Below are 20,177 nucleotides of genomic sequence, written 5' to 3'. Positions count from 1 at the left end.
AAGAAGAAAACAAATCCTACCATTTGCAACAACCTGAATGGAGCTAGAGGGTATTATGCTCAGTGAAATAAGCCAGGTGGAGAAAGACAAGTATCAAATGATTTCACTCATCTGTGGAGTATAAGAACAAAGAAAAAACTGAAGGAACAAAACAGCAGCAGACTCACAGAACCCAAGACTGGACTAACATTTACCAAAGGGAAAGGGACCAGGGAGGATAGGTGGGAAGGGATGAGGGGGGAAGAAAGGGGGCATTATGATTAGCATGCATAATGTGGGGGACTGCGGGGGGCACGGGGAGAGCTGTACAGCACGGAGAGGACAGGTCGTGATTCTACAGCATCTTACTATGCTGACGGACAGTGACTGCAATGGAGTATGTGGGGCAACTTGGTGATGAGGGGAGTCTAGTAAACATAATATTCCTCGTGTAATTGTAGATTAATGATACCACAATAAAAAATAAATTAAATTAAATTTTTAAGAAAATCAGTGTAGCAAACAATACAAACAGGTATTTATAATAGGTTTAATAACCACTATGATAGAAGAAATACAAAACATTCTGTACTAACAGAGCATAAAGAAGGAACAACTAAGCCAGTCCTAAGGCAGGCAGGCAGGCAGGAGTAGTGAACAGAAAAGACTTTTAAGAGGACATGCTATCAAAGTTTAGTCTTGAAATTCAAGCAAAAAATTTTCAAATACTCTATGCACTGTACAGAAAAGATGTTTGCTTTACATTTATTAGGAGGCCCATAAAGGGACAGAAGTAGTGGGAACAATAAAGTACAGAAAAAAGTTTCATCATCTAAAACAGGAGTCAGCAAACTTGTTCTTAAAGGGCCAGACAGGAAATATTTAAGGCTTGAGGGCCATATGATCTCCATGTCAGTTACTCAATGGTGCCTTTGTAGTAGACACAGACATTAAGTAAATGAATGAGCATGGCTCTTCCAATAAAATTGTTTACAAAAACAGGCAGGTAGCCTATGGGCCACAGTTTGCTAATGACTGATCTGGAAGAGATTACGTAAAACAGAAAAAAGAAAACCACTGAAGTGTTCAATGGCAAATAAACAAATTTGAATACTTCTGTCCCATTCTGGGAATCTACTTCATAACAAAAGAAAACAATAAGGATGCATGAAATAAACTAACCATTGCCACTTTGCTCTCTCAATTTATAGCAAATTTGACCAAAATATGTGTGATAATGTGTATGCTGTATTTCAGAAGAGAAGAAAGTAGACCGCATAAACCAGACTGTCAATAAATGCACAAACAGCAGAACTTACCAATACAACTGCCTTTGGCCTCATTTTGCCCATGGCTTCCATTTACAAACATAAGTGGAGAGGATTTCATGATATGCTGGATGAAATCCAGCAACATCACAGAAGTTGGCTGAGAGTCAGTTTTCTTTACAAGTTCTAGAGCAACTGAAACAATAAGAATTTCATTTTGAAAAAGTCAGGACAAATTCACAGGGAAAGCAGTACAGCATGGAGAATACAGCCAATGATCCTGTAACATCTCCCCATAGTAACTGCACTAGTGGGGGTGAGTATTTATGAATATGGGTAACTGTTGAACCACTGTGTTGTATATTTGAAACCAATATAAGATTGTATAGCAATGATACTTCAATAAAAAAAAAATTTTCACCATTGCAGAAAGTTGTAGGACAATGCTAAGATATAGTCTTCAAAAGAATATTGAGCAATAGATGTGATAGAGAGCCAGTTTTAATGGAAATGATTTAAACATTTTACCACTTAGCAAGTTTTCTGCCAATTTTTGGGAAATGGTTTTGCAAATCTTAAGTAGTTTCCTTCTGTTGCTATTTTGCATTTTTATATTAATTTAATGGCTACTGAATTGTGCATATACTCTTAAAATATTAATAGCATTATGTAGCTTTTCTAAAGTATTGGTGTAATGAATTATGCTGATTGACTTACAAATATTAAACCATACTAGAATTTCTAGAATTATCTTAATGGTAATGGAATATTTTTTTCTTGAGACATAACTGGATTTGATATGCTGATATTTATTTAGAAATTTTCATTCACATTCATGAAAGATTATCTCTAGTTATCTTCTCTTCTGAGCAATATATTTCAGTTTTGGTATTAAGGTTATTCTTTTATAAAATGGGAAATTTATGGCTTTCTCTATGGACTGGTAGATTTGATAAAACAGAACCATTGAGTCCTGATTTATTTAGGAACATGTTTCTTAATTTCCAACTGGTTCAGACATTTTGGTAATATTTTATTTGTTTTTATTCGATCTTATCAGAGAATGTGATCTGTCAAAAGCCCTACTTGAAAAAAATGTATCAATCATTTATCTGAGGAAGCCTTAGTGTTTTGTAATGTTGCAAGGACACAGGAGAATAGGTTATATAGTGTGTTTATAACATACCAAGTTATTTTTATGTCTATTAAATGTAGCTAACTGATTATAATTTTTCTTATCTTTTTTACCTCCATTTTTATTAACTTGATCCAGCATATTTTTAAAGAGATGTAATCTCCACTATAAATTATGATTTTAAGGTTTTGTAGCCTTTCTATTAATTTTTGCTGCTCTTATTGGTGTTCATATAAAGGTTTATACATATTATATCTTCATGTAACATATACCTTATTTTTACATGTCTCTTTTTTACCTGCTGAATACTTTTGGCCTTGGATTTTAACTTGATAATTATATCATCAGACCTTTTATTCCACTTATATTTACCTAATGTATCCTTACATAGTGTTTAGTTTTGCCGATTTACTTTAAATGTGCTTTCAGTAAATAACACATAACTCTTGTTTAAAAAAAGAAAAGTCATGACAAACTAAACACCAGTCGTTTTTGTTAAGAAACTAGGCTTTGGTGACCAGAATTATATTCAGCACAGTGCTCAGGATAAACTGATGTGTCTAAATACTACAATCTTATCATTCTGATTTTAAATGTTTAGTAATATATGTATTCATCTATTATATATCCATATACCAACATGTACTATAGGCCTACAATATTCTTAGCACTGTACTAAAATCTGAGCATTAAAAAAATCCTCACAATCAGGTGAGGTAGTCAGACAAATACACTAATAATTATAATACAGTATGTTAACCACCCTAAGCCACAGTACAGGAAACAAATGTCTGGGAAGATATTGTGAGGGAGTTGATTCCTAGATGATGAAGAGCTGGTCAAGCAGAGCGTGGAAGAGCAAGTGGTCTAAACAGAGGGAGTAACATGAAAACAATCTTGCAAGTACCCATTAGTCCTTTGTTATTTTTCAGCAACTCATAATTTTACTGATTGAAAAATGAGGCTATATGATTATTCCAAGACATTAAATCTGTGCCAAATTTGAAATTAAATTTATAATCCATGAGTGAAATGCCACTCTATGCTACCCCCTTTCATGTAATTTTAGCAGATGTGACAAAAGTGGCACGAACTTGCCAAATTGGTAATATTTGTCTTTTAGATCACCACAAAGGAAAAGGGCTGATTCAGTAACCACAGAATCTTACTATCTCCCACAAAGTCACTAACTCTTATTTAAAGAGGTATTTTTTTTTTTATGGCATTTGCTGTTTTTTACCACTGGCATAAGACCTAGCTAAAATAGGGTCCATATCACTAAGACTGAACAAATATTTTGTATCTGTAGTAATATCTTACATCAAGGAACTCATAGCAAGCAGCAGAAATCTAGAAAACAGAATTACTTTAAAAGCCTAAATCACATTATACTACAAGTAATTCTATAAATAACTTGCTTGAAAATAGTAACTATCATAAACACTAACTATATTTAAAACTACCTGGAGAAAAATGCTAGTCTAATGTTGTTTATATGGAAAAGAAAATAATTTATAAAGCTTACATAATAAACGTGTCTTACCAACATTTACATCTGTAAGTATTCGGTCAATGAACTGACACAGAATTTGTCTTGGCTTCTGGACAACTGTATTATATTCATCTGGACTGGCACTAAAATACAAAGAAAAAGTGTTTTATTCTAAGGGGACTCACAATCTCATGTGCAAAAAATTCTCTCAAGGTGAATTTAACAAATGTGTTCAGTTTTAATGTTGACATTCATAGATTTTTCTGTTTAAACATGAAAGGGAAATCTAAACACATTATTGATTTATAAGGAAAAAACAAGCTAAATGACACCACAAACATCCAACCTGCAAAATCTAGACCTGCCCTGCCCAACCTCATGTAGCCATTATCACATGTAGGTATTGAGCACTTGATATGTGGCTATAAGTAGAAAATAGACATTGGGTTTTTAATATTTGGTACAAAAAATGTATAATATCTCATTAATAATTTTATATCAATTACATGTTGAATTATCTGGATATATTAGTTAAATAAACTAATTATTAAAAATTAATTTCACCTATTTCTTTTTTTGTAATGAGGCTACAAAAAATGTTCAACTATATATGTGGTCCGCATTGTATTTCAATTGAGCACTTCTATTTCTAGACTTTTAGAAAGTCTACAGGAAGACAGTTTCTTCAACAAATAAATTTCAAGGGAAAAAGGAGGGGAGAAACCCATACAAGCCGTATCAACGATTTACAATGTATAATCCTACATTAAATTGATTCAAAAACAAAAACTATTAGTTAACTATACATGACGATTGGGAAAACCTGAACAGACTAGATATTTGATGCTATTAAGAAATTAATCTTATGTATGATAATGTTTTGGAATGTTTAAAAAGTCTTCATCCTTTAGAGATAAACAGATTTATGGATGAAATGATGTCTGGAATTTGCTTCAAAGCAATCTGAGTTGAGAGGAAGAGGTTAAATTGATAATTGTTAGGTGAAATAGGAACTCAACATACTATTTTCTCTTTTGGTATGTTTGAAATTTTCCACAAGAAAAATTCAATAAAATGTTAGGAAAAAATACATACATTGAGTGTTAGGACCAATCAAGAAAAAATGACACTAAGAGGAGATATAATAGGTAGATGAGTGGTATCATAGAATCCTGAATGAATTCAACTTGAGCTCCCTGATTTGGTATTAAGCACCAAATATAACAGAATAAAAGAATATAGTACAAAATCTATGTTCCACATAGGATGAGGAATCATCATACAGTCAGTCATTCATGTAATCAGCAAATATTTACTAAATGTTTTGTGGGGGATATTGGTAAGTCAACCTAGTGCTCTACCCAGGGTTGACTGTAAGACCAACAACAGGAGGAAATATTGGTCTAGGGTGAAAAACAGAACCAGTTTTAGAAACAGAGCTTAAGGCTTCAAAAGAAACTAAGTGGGATTTCCAAAAGATTGTTGGAATTACAGTTCTAGACTTCAAGAAATAACTAACCTAGCAATATAGATTGAGTTGTCTTATATAAAGGTAGGCTAAACACAAAGAAGGCTAAACACATTGTATTAGATGTGTTTATGGATGTGTTATGGATGAAATGATGTCTGGAATTTGCTTCAAAGCAATCTGAGTTGAGAGGAAGAGGTTAAATTGATAATTGTTAGGTGAAATGGGAACTCAATATACTATTTTGTGCTATGCTACCCCTTTCATGTAATTTTAGCAGATGTGACAAAAATGGCAATAAGATAGGGATATTAAACCCTAATTTGTATATAATGAGACCGATGCTCATTGAGATTATATAATCTACCACTACTAGAGCTAGAAGCAGTGCACATACACCTTGGAAATGAATGCAAACATAATGAACAATAAGAAAGTGGAGAGAGAACCCTAAGTGAAGGCCAGAGGACCCATGAAGGGGAAAGGGAAAGAGAGCTAGAGAAAAAGAAAAACCATAACACAAGTTTTAGAAACCAAGGTCAAAATTTCAAGCAGGGAGCTATCAACAGCATGAAATAAAATCAGTTTGTTAAAATGTCCTTTGGATTTTTTATCATGGGAAAATATACTTAACATAAAACTTACCATCTCAACCATTTTTAAAACTACAGTTCTGTGGCATTAAGTACTTTCACATTATTCTACACCATTATCACCATTCCTCTGCAGAATTTTTTTCATCTTTCCAAACTTAAACTATGCTCATTAAACAATAACTCTACCCCTAGCCCATAACAGCCACCATTCTACTATCTGTCTCTATGAATGAGACTGCTTATTCCACCTAAGTTGAATCTTATGTAGGTATATCCCACTTTCCCAAGTTTGTTACATACCACTTCACCTTTATGAAAGACATAATCAGTGTGTTTTCTTTAACTTACAGAAACCCAAAGAGGCTTTTCCCTTTTATGAAAAAAGACAGAAAGGGAAAATAGTGCCGTGTCTGTTTTGCAGCAAGCCATTACAGAGGCAGCGTGCACCTGAGCAGGAGAGGCACTGCCAAGCTCCTTCCCTGGGAACTACACTCAGCATCTCAGCATCAAGCCACTCTGAACTGTGTCTGTGAGCATGTGACTTATTTGTGTTCTCAAGATGTGTCTAAGGTATCAGAAAAGTCTAACAACCATTATTTTTTGGGCCTAGGGATGTCAAAAATCTGTCCATATAAATTAATGGTAATTACTTCTTCATTTTACACCATTATAGCTTACAAAAGATTTCACAGGCATGCTCTACTTTTAGATAGCAAGGGAACCTGTATTTATCCTTTTAACTGAAGTAACTGACTTCAGTTAGAATGTCTTCACAGCTCATCCATGTTATTACATACATCAGAATTTCCTTCCTTTTTAAGGTTGAATGATATTCCATTGTATGTACATACCATTGTGTTTACATATTCATTCCTCCATAGACACTTGAATTACTTTCACCTTTTGGCTATTGTGAACAATGATCCTATGAACATGGGTGTAAAAATACCTGTTCCGATCCCTTTCATTATTCTGGGTATATGTATCTAGAAAGCAGACTGCTGGATCGTGTAGTAATTCTATTTTTTTGAGGAACTCCCATACTGTTTTCCACAATGGCTATACCATTTTACATCCCATTAGTAAGGTACAATGTTCCAATTTCTCCTTATCCTCACCAACACGTGTTCTTTTCTTTTTTAATAGGAGCCATCCTCATGAGTGTGCAGTGATATCTCACTGTGGTTTCGATCTATATTTCCCTAATGATTAGTGATGTTGAACATCGTTTCATGTGCTTTTTTACCATCTGTCTTTCTTCTTTGGAGAAATGTCTCTCCAAGCCATTGCCCAATTTTTAATCAAGTTGTTTTTGGTTGACATTATTGATTTGTAGTTCTTAATATGCTCTGGATATTAACTCCTTGTCAGATGTATGATTTGTAAACATTTTCTCTCATTCCATAGGTTTTCTTTTCACTCTGTTGATATTGTCCTTTGATACACAAAAGTTTTTAATTTTGATGAAGCCTAATTTATCTATTTTTCCAATTGTTATCATGCTTTTGATGTCACATCCAAGAACTAAGGTCTTTGATCCATTTTGAGTTGACTTTTTTTTATGTTCTCTGGATTTGAAAGTTTCATTGTAGAGGTAAAGGCAAAAGACAGATTACAAGGGGTTGAAAAGCAAACGAAATATAAATTTTGAGGACACCATGCTCTAAAGCTTGACCACGAAATCTAGAGAAGAATTTGGGTAGTTGTAACTAAAGGAATATATGAGGTCAGGAGGGGATTTTTTGTTTGTTTTTGTTTTTCCCTTAAGATGGGGAGACTTTAGCAGTTGACACTTGAAACTTGGTTTTGTTTCCTGGGACCATGTACAAGTGAAGAGATAATCCTTAGGAGGATTGTCATTATTCCTAATGATAATCATTAATATATATTCACTGATATTAGAGGAAAAGATGACTGTAGATGCTAATAATTTAATAAGTTCAAATAAAACAAGATAAGATCCCCTGCTTCAAGGAACTCAGATTAGTTGCTGCAGAGGAGGGAGGAATGCACACAAATGATTTTAATCAAGTGTCATATAAACCCAAAGTAGGAAATACTTAACTCTGTACAGAGAATTCACAGAAGGCTGTGCATAAATGATTAGCTCAGTACATCACTTCTGACAAAACAGCTGAGGATGCAGTAGATAAGCTGTTATTTATAAAGAAAAAAGCTATGTATTTCATATATGTAATTAAAATAACTACATAGCGCCATAAAATATACATATATTTTCCTACCTATTAATTCCAAACAATGTTAAAGGGAAAAATGAAAAGATAAAATGTTTTCTTGATTATTCAATGCAAGTCCAACCTTAATTGTTACAAGATCCATGGCATTTACAACAGTAGAGAGTACATAAAAAAATTGTTGAATAAGTAGCTCATAAGAATTTCCTGAATCTTATAGCTCCTTAATCCTTAACATACAACCTTCCAGCCCTGTAGAGTATTTGCTTATTCTCTGTCCCTAGATCTTAATCGCCTAGAGGTGGGAGACTATGTTTTATTTCTTTATGTATACCTTGCAGCACCACTAGACCACAAATTCCTACAGGAGAAAAAAAATGTATTTTATTTCTCTTTGAGTCCCCTATACCACCAGCAACTGTGTCTTGCTTGACTAAGTTATTGAAATTAACAAATATTTACAAGTAATATAAACCCCAGGTATATAGAATCAAAGAAGGAGTAGGTATATTTGTACATGAAAGCAAAAAACCTTGATGCTACTGATCTTATCATTTAAGCCAGTACTTGCCAATAGAAGTATCTTGCAAGTCACATGTGTGGCCACATTAAGAATATAAAAACAAATTTTAATCATAATAATATATCCAAAATATTATTTGGCCATGTAATCAATATAAAAATTATTAATGAGATTTTTACATTCTTTTTTTAATACTAAGTCTTTGAAATGAAGTGTTTATAATTACAGAACATCTCAATTTAGATTAGCCACATATGAAGTGCCCAATGGCCAGTTGGCTAGTGGCTACTATACTGTAGGGCATAACAGGTTTAAATAAAACAAAAACTTTTTAAAGTCTGAAATTATAAGGCAACATGAATTATTTTAGACAGTCAGGAGATTTTGTTTGTAACTATAATTTGGGAAGTGTCATTTAAAAATGTGAATAAGGAGGCGTTGGGGGGAGAAACCAGGATTGTGGGTGGTAGTCAGAGTTTCCTATAAAGTTATTTTATATAAAGATAATACATTCATGTGATATTTTTATAATTTCTTAAAAATCAGTTTTTTAAAAAAGTGAATGATATCATTCATTAAATGTACTATCAGAATAAAGAAACACATGGGAGAGTAAGCATTTATTTTGCAACCTGTACCTTGGAACTGAGCTAGAAGGGTATACTTTTCAAATGTATACTGTAATACTGAGCTAAAAGTGTATACTTTTTAAATGTATACATTTGAATGGAAATTTAAGTATCACATGAAGCGTGGATACATTTAGCAAACACTCGAGTGGTTCTCTGGGGCAAGCATCAAATTCCTGGATAACCAAGATACCATGCATTAGCCCTAAAAGAATTTATAAGTTAAAGGATAAAAACATAAATAGGTAACTTTAACATAGTATACATAGTTAGGTATTAATAGAGCTAAGACAGAACATAAGAGGAACATTCAGCCCTGAACAGTGCCTATCAGTGAAGGTTCCTTGGAGGAGGTACAGAGCTGAGCCCCTACGGGGCTGGGCAGACATAATAAGGGAAAGGAGGGTATTCCAAGCAGAGACAGCATGTGGAAAGGCTCAGAACAAGAACATTAGCTGCTGTAGAAATGTTAAGTGGCTCTATATGGCTAAAGAAGAGGCAGGCAGTGAATGGATATGAAGTTAAAGAGGGAAGATTAAAGTTTATAACGGACTAAGGAATTTGGATTTTGTACTGAAAGAGCCTAAGTAGGAAGTGAAGGTTCAACATATTTTTAAAACATGAATTCAATTATGTTATCTCCCCGTTTAAAATATTCCAGTGGCTTCTCATTGTACTTAAAATAAAATCTAACTCCTTATTCTGGCCTATGAGGTGCTAAAGGATCTGGTCCCTGCCTACTTCTCCATCCTTAACTCACACCACTCACCTCTTTGCTCCCTATGTTCCAGCCTTGCTCTTTTTCTTTAAAAAAGTAGGCTCATTCCCACCTAGGGATCTTTGTACTACTATCCCATCTCAGATACTTCTCCCAGTTTCACACACTTTCACAAGAAAGTATCTGTGGTGTCAAATTAATTTAAAAATGGAAAGTCAGAGAAGGTCTTTTCAAAATGACATCTGAATGGAACCAGGCAGTGTTCAGACAGAAGAACCAACAAGTACAGAGAATTGAGGGCAGGAATGACTTTGTATATATGAAAAATAAGGCTAATGTCATTGGAGTAGAGTAAGGGAGGGATACATGGCCATGACGTCAGATGCAGGATCTTAGGGGCCCTGATAAGGAGTTTGGATTTTATTCTAAGTATGCTGGGAAGTCAAGGTCAAGGAAGGGTTTGAACAGGGGAATAATATTATATAATCTATAACATGATTTATAGTTATAAAAATCACTTTGGTTGCTGAATGGGAAATCCTTTGTGAGTGGATAAAAATGGAAATGGAGAGATCAACTGAGAGATTATTATAATAGTTCACATAAGTTATGAGAATAGCAGTGGAGATGGGGGTAAGTGTATTTTAAAAAGGTAGAATTGACAGGATTTGCTGATGGGTTAAGAGATAAGGGAAATAATCAAGGATAAACACCTAAGCTTTTGGTTGGTACATTTACAATAACCTGGAGAAGGAACAGATTTAAGGACAGCGAATCAGGAATTCAGCTTTGGATATGTTCATTTTCATTTTCCAGGTATAGATGTTAAGAAAGCAACGTAGCATGTATCTCTGGGATAGAGATATAAATTTGAGAGTTACCAGCATATAGATGATATTTAAAGCCTTGAGACTAGATAAAGTTACCTAGGAAGAGAGTAAAGATAAAAAAAAAAAAAGGGGCCAAGTACATAGCCTAAAAGTACACAGGGAGTCAAGAACGGTTACTAGATTTCTGGTTTGGAAAAATGGGTGAACACAGTATCATTTACTGAAATATCCCTACCTCAGTAAATGAAAGGAATTTAAAAAAAAAAGCCTTGGAGAGACTAGGTGTGTGGAGAATTTGTACTGGATTTGTTGAGTCTTAAAACTGCATAAAAGACACCCAGGTTAAACTGTCTGTATACAGTTGTATAGAGGAGCTAGATACCATTTGGAGAAACACATCTGGAATCATCAAATAGCAGATGGTAGACGAAAGCAGAAGAGTAGATAAGATCACATAGAAAGACCACGCAGAGAAAAGAATGCGAACAGCAAAAAACTGGAGTAAAACTTATCTCTGAGAGACAGAGGAAGAGGAGCGCACACATTAGTACAGTGACATCTTGCTTTTTTCAGAAATCTATCATTGTCCATTAAGGGAAAAAAAAAAAAACTGAGAGAAAAGGCCTTGATAGCTTGAATCTTTGACACCCAGCTTTGATAACTGCTAAATCTTTGAATTTGGTACATCAACTTCCGTGACTTAGTTTCTTAACAGTAATATATTTGCTTCATTCTATAATATTGAGATACTATGAGACAGAATAAGCTTGAATGAAGCAGTTGCAATGAAAAAGTCAATTAAAAATTAAAAACTTTTTTTTTTTAGAGAATTCTCCATATGGGTCAGTTTTTCTATTCTTTCTCTCAAACTGAATGAAATCAAAGGTAACATAATACCTGTTGATGAAAGACTATTAACCAATCCAAGATACTATTATTTCTATTAATAAATCTCAGGAAGAGAGAAGAAGGATGAGAAATATTAATCAGGTAGTTCTCCATTAAAGCAAGGTGGGAAAAACATACTGAGCTTCACATTGAGCCTGAAAGATGAGATCTGTATATCAGCTTCCTAAAAGGAGTGCTTGTATTCATCTACTTTTAGAATGGTTATTTTACAAAATGTTAACACAAAGCATGCGTGCAGCATTCATGAAAAGTGAAAAAATTCACACCCACTAAAACAGGATGATTCGGTTAAGACAAGTATGGTCCCTTCATTTTTCCTCTTATTTGTGTAACTGAGGAAAGCTGAATGTCCTTGTATGGCAAACAAGTGGAGATGAACGTTGATACACCTGCACTGCAAAAGGAAAGGGAATAAAATATGCTGTGAGATTAATGCCAGTTTTGATTCTGTGCTATAGTTGCAAACAGGTTTAAGAAATGGGGATGCAATTAGTCCAACTGATAGTTCAACTGCAGTAGTGGCACAGACCCACTTCTTTCTTGTGTGCGGTGGGTTACAGTCTTTTTTAAAAAGCAAACAAAACCCTGCCTTCTACTTTTTAGGCCTGATTGAGGGAAGGCTGCTTGTGTGTTGAAGAGGATGGCAGCCATCCACAACCCTTCCCTCTCCTTGGGTAGGATTACTGGTTTACGTGATTTTACTCTTGGGTTTATAAGAAAACAAACTTCTGTAAATCAAACAGTATTAAGGTACTTTCAAATTTCAGCAACCTTTTGTGCACATTCATATTTCGTGGACGCTGTAGCTGATTTTTGACAAAAATAACGGATGGGGGGCGTTGACGAAAATAACGGATTAAGGACTGGATGATCAATACTGGGTAATCTTCAGAACGATCTATGGTTTCACTTCAAAGAACGAAACGAACTCCCTTTTCTAGCTATTGGCCTTCCTTGCACAAAATCAGAACCAGTGATTTTTCTTTCAAGGTCAGTTTTGGGTCAAAACTAAAAACCCAGTTCCTTCACGGAGAGCCATTATAAAGAAAAGAAACTGAGAAAAGTCCACAGGTCAAGTCCCTCATCTATGGAAAGAGGTGTTCGAGAAGCAAAAGAGCGTAGAGAAGCGACGAGAAAGTGATTAGAAGGGACCCGTCCCTCCAGCTGCAGAAAGCAAACCCCCGCTGGGGACGAGCTCCCGCACGCGGCCCGCAGACCCCTCCCTCAGCGCGGAGCATCTCCGCAAGGCTGGGGACTGAGTGGCCTGCAGCCGAGACGTGCGCGACAGACAGGGGAGAGCACTTGAGACGCCGGCCAGGCCCGGCAGAGCAGGGCGCGGGGCTCAGGACGGCCGGGCCTGGCCCTACCTGCCCAGCTCCCGCAGCGCGGGGATCATAGACGCCAGCTCCAGGCCGTGCTCGCCCATGCTGAAGGTGCGCGGCCCCCGGCAGTGCCGCCGAGGCCGGTTCCGGCGTTTCCACAGCCACCTCTGGCGGGCAGGGCGGTGCCCGACGGAGCCTCGCGGGGCCCAAAACGCCTCCCGGAAGATGCTGCCCGTCCGGCTCTGCAGGCCCCACTGATTTTCCGCGCAGGACCCGGGGGACGCCGGGAGGCCGAACGGGGGCGGAGCGAGCAGCGGCGTGCGCGCTACTCAAGTTTCCCGGGCTGGGTTCCGGCTTCCTTCCGAGCGCTGGCTGGGCGAGATTGGACGAGAGTTGGGTTTGCGCGGCGCCGCTCTGTTATTCGCCTCCTGGGAGGCTTCTGGGGCGCTCGGCGAAGCCCGACCCCCAGATCAGGGGAGAAAGGGCGTGGCGTGCAGCAGCCCAGACTCCCTCGCTTGTGAAAAGTGCGACAGTTCAGCGAGTAAAGGCTAAGGCTAGATCCCAGGTCTCCCCAAGTCGTGGCCCCCTCGGGTTCCTCATTCAGCAGCAGTACTGTGTATGATACCGCTGTGGACATCTATTCCTTATGATTTAACTTTTAAAGTAAATCGGTGGATTTGGGCTGTAGACATTTTCTAGCTCAACCCAACTTGTTTGAAAGATAGCCATCATAAGGGACTGTTAACATGTCAAAATTATGTAATTAGGCAAAGCCATGCAGTGTGCTTTCATTTGTTCCTTGGTATATATGGTAATTGTGATACAGTATCTAAAAAAAAAAACCAAAGCGACGGAATGACAGCCACATCTGCTGGTGCATCAGGGATTCTGCATTAGCTGTACCCTCTGCTTGACCTTGAACACTTTCATAACCTCTGGTATTTACTGAAATGTCACTAGAGAGCCTTATACAGACTAGCACACTTAACACCCTTTTCCCTCTCCATCTTGTTTTTTTTCCCCTCCATATCACTTAGAACCAAATTACAGACTACTGTCTCCTCTAATTAGGACATAAGTTCTTGACAACAGGATCTTGTCTGTTTTATTCACTGCTCAGATACCCAGAACCCAAAACAGTGAGTGCCTGGCACATAGTTGGTGTTCAGTAAACATTTGTTAAATAGTTGAATGCTATAGTGGAAAGAACATAGGATTAGGAATTAGAGACTCTGCACAAATTCTCATTCCATCTGCCAGAAACTTTATGACCTCAGTAAAGTTATTTAACCTTTCTGTCCTTAAGTTTTCATTTCTTTGTTAAAGTGAATGAAGTATATACAACACAGGCCAATAAGGATGAATCCAGAAAACAATGCTGAGTGAAAAAAGCAAGTTGCAAAAGCTATTATGGTACTGTATCACTTACATACCATTTTAAAACCACAAAATAAGATTTTCTGTGAGCCATGTATGCACATATATATGATAAAAGCACATATAAAAACATGTTTGGGAATATTCTGCATCAATACTAGATTTGTACCTCCGGAGAGGAAGAAAAGGAAATGAAATGAGGTTTCTACATATCAATGAAGATTTTCTTTTAATAGGATCTGAATTAATCATGACAAATTTAACATTTGCTATACCTGCATGGATGTTATATTACTATTTATATTTGTATGGTTAAGATACCCCAAAATGTATAAAAAATAAATACACTTTATAAAGCTTAAATTAAATAACACCGATGAAAGAGTTACCATCTAAAAAGTAAAATATGTTAGGTATTATTTTTAAGTCATATAAAGAAAGATGATAAAAAATACAACATTATATGGAAGGCAATAGCTGAATAGCATTGTAGTTCTAAAGGGCAGTACAAATGCCCAAACATTAGAAACAATAGAGCTTTGGGAATCTAGTTTAATTCAAAAAGTTATTTTTGTGCAAGATACTTATTAGTTACTACTGTGGCATAAAGATGAGAAAGATAAAGTCTGTTTCAAGTAGTGTACCATCTGTGGATGCAGAAAGGACATAATAAGAACGCACAAAATTTAAAGCAAAGCAAAATCCTATAAATGCCATAAGAGATAGAAACAATATGCATTGGAAAAATAGAGGAGGAAGTGATCAAGTGTACTCCAGCAGAGAGGAGGTGGATCAGAAAGGCGCTCAAGAATATGCATCACATCTGAGATGGGACACAAAGGATGAGCAAGATGTGAAGAGACAAAGATTGGAGAATATTCTAAGTAGAGGCCACCATATGAAGAAAAAGCATATTGAGAGAGAGATGAGTACTCCAGTTTGGCTGGTGTTAGGAAACATTTAAGAGTAGTCCCACTGCGATGCTTGTAGGGATCTCAGTTATTGATGGAAAGGCACAGGAAGATTTTGTATAAAGAGTGACACAGCCAGAGCTCCACTCAAATCCAGCAGGTCGGAGCAGGACAGAATAAAAGGAGGGTAGCAGATCATTTAGAGAGATCAAGTTTCTTTAGTAATATACTGATTAATGAGCAATTGATGTCATTCCAAACAAGCATCCTCCCTCATGGTATCCATATATTTCCCTCTTCCACCAAATTTTCGAGTTTTTTGTACAGGCTGATTCTACCTCCTCACCTTCCACTCTGTTCTAAACCTCCATACACTTCACCCTCTGCCCTGGATGCTACCTCTTAAACACCTCCCACCGAAGTCACCAAAGACTTTCATATGGCTAAATCCAAAAGATGTTGATCAGTCCTTTCCTTTCTTGACCTCTCAGCAGCATCTGACAACACAGAATATTTCCTCTTTCTTGGGGCACTTTCTTTGGTCTGTATGACTCCCTTTCTTGTTAGCAACACTTTTTTTGTCATTCCCTTAACTGTAGGTATTTCTCAACATTCTAACTTAGCTTCCTTTCTTCTCTTTGTATCTAGGTGACCTCATTCATTCTTAAGGCTTCAATTAACTTTCCACCTACTACTGATCACTCCCAAATTCTTTGCTTCTGCTCAGATCTCTCTCTGAGCTTTATATATCATATATCTGCCTTCCTACTGAATTTTTCCCTTAATTTTCTCCCGCAGCATTTTAGAATATATACCAAAGTAGAGAGAAATTAGAATAAGGAACCCCTTTATACCCATTACCTAACTCAACAATTATCAACAAAAGGCCAGTCTTCGTTTCATCTATTGCCACTCCTCCCATTTTCCTCTCCCTAATTGGATTATTTTTTTTAATTGCACACATCACATCAGTTTAACTGTAAATACTTCAGTTTGCATCTCTTAAAAAAAGGACTCAATTCTACCACCTACATATCAAACCAATCTGCTTTCCTCAAATCCCATTAGCACTATCTAGTTTCACACTATCACCATCTCTTGTCTAAATTACTTCAACAGCCATTTAGCTTACCTCTCCTCTAGGCTTATTTTCCCTCCAGTCCATTCTCTACACCGGAGCCTCACAACTTCTTTTTTTTTCAATCAACAGTATAATTGAAGTTTAAAATATGCACCCTTATATGTGCATACTTGTTACCCACATATACTTAGTACTGCATTCTATTATAAAGTCAATTTTTACATAATACAATTATTGATTAGTGCCTGTCTTCCTCTGCCCCACCCTTACCCCCAACCTCTTTTATCATTTAGGTAGGTAAGTGTTAAGGGGAAGGTGAGGAAGGAAACAGAGAGGCTGAGGTGGGTGGGTCCCAATGTCTTTGGGACCTTGGGATTTCCTAACTCCGGCGTCCCAGATCAAGTCGACAAGAAGGCACCATCCAATGTCCTAGAAATTTCAGCCGCTGTGTGCATAGAATTGTCTCCATTCATGATTAAACTATGATGAGAAATGACCACAAGGTGGCACCACAAACCAAATGTGACCAAGATGAACTTGGTTCTCAGACACCCAAAACTCCTGGCAGCCTAGCTCTGCAGTTTCCATCATAATACATTAGATATTTTTTACTTCACATATGGTATTATATCACAATTTTACTGCATAATTCACATCACAAAGTATACACTAAAATAAAGAAATTAAATAAATGAGATTTAAAAATATAAACAATTTTATAAGTTCCTTTCTACACCTGAATGGACTTCAATATCTACCTCCTTGGTACACAGACACTCAGTAATTTGCATTTTAAATAATTTTTAATAGCTTTCATTTTCCCCAAAATTAAATGAAAACTGATTGGCATACATCACTGTGTAAGTTTAAAACAAAGAACATAAACAATGGTTTGATTTATGTATATTGTGAAATGATTACCACAGTAGGTTTAGCTAACATCCATTTTATATACAGAGAAGAAAGAAGAAAAGAATAAATGAAAAAAAGTCTTGTGATGAGAACTCTTAGGATTTACTCTCTAATAAATGTTCCTATATATCATACAGTAGTGTTAGCTATAGTCATTGTGCTGTACATTACATCCCTAGTACTCACTTATCTTATAACTGGAAATTCATACATTTTGACTCCTTTCCTCCTATTATCCTTCCCTCTACCCGCTGCCTCTATAGCCACAAATCTGATCTCTTTTTCTATGCATTTAGTGGAGGTTTTGTATGTTTCTTAGTTTTCGATTCCATATAAAAGTGAAATCATATAGTATTTGTCTTTCTATGTCTGACTTATTTCACTTAGTACAGTGCCTTCAGGGTCCATCCATATTGTTGAAAATGGTAAGATTTCCTAATTTTTTATGGCTGAATAATATTCTGTGTGTGTGTATATAGGCACAAACACCATAACTTCTTTACTTATTAATCTATCAATGGACACAAGTTTTTTATATGTGATGGCTATTGTAAATAATACTCCTATGATCATGGGGGTGCAGATAGCTTTTTGAGTTAGTGTTTTTATTACTTTGGGTATATTCACAGAAGTAGAATTGCTGGATTATACGGTAGTTCCATTTTTAATTTTTTTAAGGATCTACCATACTGTTTTCTATTGTAGTTTTGCTAGTTTACAGTCCCACAAAGGTTCCCTTTTCTTCACATCCACACTAGCATTTGTTATCTCTTGCCTTTTGATTATGGCCATTCTAACAGGCATGGGGTGATATGTCATTGTGGTTTTAATTTGTATTTCCCCAGTGAGTAGTGATTTTGAGCATCTTTTCATGTACCTGTTGGCTTTTCATATATCTTTTTTGGAGAAATGTCTCTTCAGGTCCTTGTTTTTTTTTGCTATTGAGTTGTATAAGTTTTCTATATGTTTTAGATATTAATCCCTGACATATATATGGTTCGCAAACATTTTTTCCCATTACATAGGTTGTCTTTTTACTTTGTGATGGTTTCTTTGGCTATGCACAAGTTTTTCAGTTTGATTGCACTTGTTGTTGCACTTGTTCATTTTTTATGTTGTGGCTTGTGCTTCAGGTGGCTTATCTAAAAAATCATTATCACAATCCATATCAAGGAGCTTTGTTCCAATGTTTTCTTCTAGGAGTTTCAAGTTTTCAGGTCTTACCTTTAAGTCTTTAATCCGTTTTTAGTTAATATTCATGAGTGGGGTAAAATGGGGGTCAAGTTTTATTCTTTTACATGTGAATGAATATCCAGTTATCCCAGCACCATTTATTGAAGAGACTGCCCTTTCTCCACTGACAATTCTTGGCTCCCTTGTCAAATATTAGTTGACGATATATACTTGGGTTTATTTCTGGGCTTTTGATTTTATTCCATTGGTCTATTTCTCCATTTTTATGCCATTACCATACTGTTTTGATGACTATTGCTTTATAGTATTGCTTGGAGTCAGAAAGTGTGATACCTATGGCTTCATTCTACTTTCTCAGGATCTCTGGCTTTTGTGGGTCCTCTCTGGTTCCATATAAATTTTAAGAGTGTTTTTTCTACTTCTGTAAAAAATGCTACTGGAATTTTAATGGAGATTCCATTGAATCTATAGATTGCTTTCAGTAGTACTGACATTTTAACAATATTAATTCTTCCAAACAATGAATATGGGGTACCTTTCTATTTATTTGTGTCTTCTTGATTTTCATCAGTCTTCCAGTTCTATTTTTTTTGTAATTTCTTTATTTTGGTATAATTAATGTACAATTACAGGAGCAACATTACAGTTACTAGGCTCCCCTCATTATCAAGACCATACCACATACCCCATTACAGTCACTGTTCATCAGCATAGTAAGATGCTTTAGAGTCATACTTGTCTTCTCTGTGATGTACTGCCTCCCCTGTGCCCCTCCCCCACATTTTGTCTGCTAATTGTAATGCCCCTTCTCCCCCTTCTCCCTCCCTTCCCACTGATCCTCCCCAGTCCCATTCCCTTTGGTAACTGTTAGTCCATTCTTCGGTTCTGTGAGTCTGCTGTTGTTTTGTTCCTTCAGATTTTTTCTTTGTTCTTATACTCCACAGATCAGTGAAATCATTTGATACTTGTCTTTGTCCACCTGGCTTATTTCACTGACCATAATACCCTCTAGCTCCATCCAGGTTGTTGCAAATGGTAGGATTTGTTTTCTTCTTACGGCTAAATAATACTCCATTGTGTATATGTACCACATCTACTTTATCCATTCATCTACTGATGGACACTTAGGTTGCTTCCATGTCTTGGCTATTGTAAATAGTGCTGCAATAAACATAGGAGTGCATATGTCTTTTTCAAACTGGGCTCCTGCATTCTTAGGGTAAATTCCTAGAAGTGGAATTCCTGGGTCAAATGGTATTTCTATTTTTAGTTTTTTGAGGAACCTCCATACTGCTTTCCACAATGGTTGAACTAATTTACATTCCCACCACCAGTGTAGGAGGGTTCCCCTTTCTCCACATCCTTGCCAGCATTTGTTGTTGTTTGTCTTTTGGGTGTTGGCCATCCTTACTGGTGTGAGGTGATATCTCATTGTGGTTTTAATTTGCATTTCTCTGATGATTAGCAATGTGGAGCATCTTTTCATGTGCCTGTTGGCCATCTGAATTTTTTCTTTGGAGAAGTGTCTGTTCAGCTCCTCTGCCCATTTTTTAATTGGATTATTTGCTTTTTGTTTCTAGAGGTGCATGAGCTCTTTATATATTTTGGATGTCAACCCTTTATTGGATATGCCATTTA

The 20,177-nt window shown here is 36.3% G+C and overlaps 1 protein-coding gene across 2 annotated transcripts in view; it reads right to left on the bottom strand.

The window, feature by feature from the left end:
• ATR (ATR serine/threonine kinase) overlaps positions 1 to 13,322 on the bottom strand; it is a 142,396-nt gene extending 129,074 nt beyond the window's left edge. The window contains exons 1-3 of one of the 2 annotated variants that reach the window (XM_036877351.2): positions 13,110 to 13,322; positions 3,926 to 4,017; positions 1,299 to 1,442 (exon numbers count right to left, since the gene is read on the bottom strand). In XM_036877351.2, the coding sequence (XP_036733246.2) occupies positions 1,299 to 1,442; positions 3,926 to 4,017; positions 13,110 to 13,168 (295 nt within the window). In that variant the 5' untranslated portion in view covers positions 13,169 to 13,322. The remainder of the gene's footprint in view (positions 1 to 1,298; positions 1,443 to 3,925; positions 4,018 to 13,109) is intronic. The other variant, XM_036877350.2, reaches the window with a different exon arrangement.
• Between the last annotated feature and the right edge of the window lie 6,855 nt (positions 13,323 to 20,177).

The sequence above is a fragment of the Manis pentadactyla genome, chromosome 1 (assembly GCF_030020395.1).
Source record: "Manis pentadactyla isolate mManPen7 chromosome 1, mManPen7.hap1, whole genome shotgun sequence".
NCBI lineage: Eukaryota > Metazoa > Chordata > Mammalia > Pholidota > Manidae > Manis > Manis pentadactyla.
The sequence above is the reverse complement of the archived record's forward strand: the minus strand, read 5'-3'. Positions and strand labels throughout refer to the sequence as shown.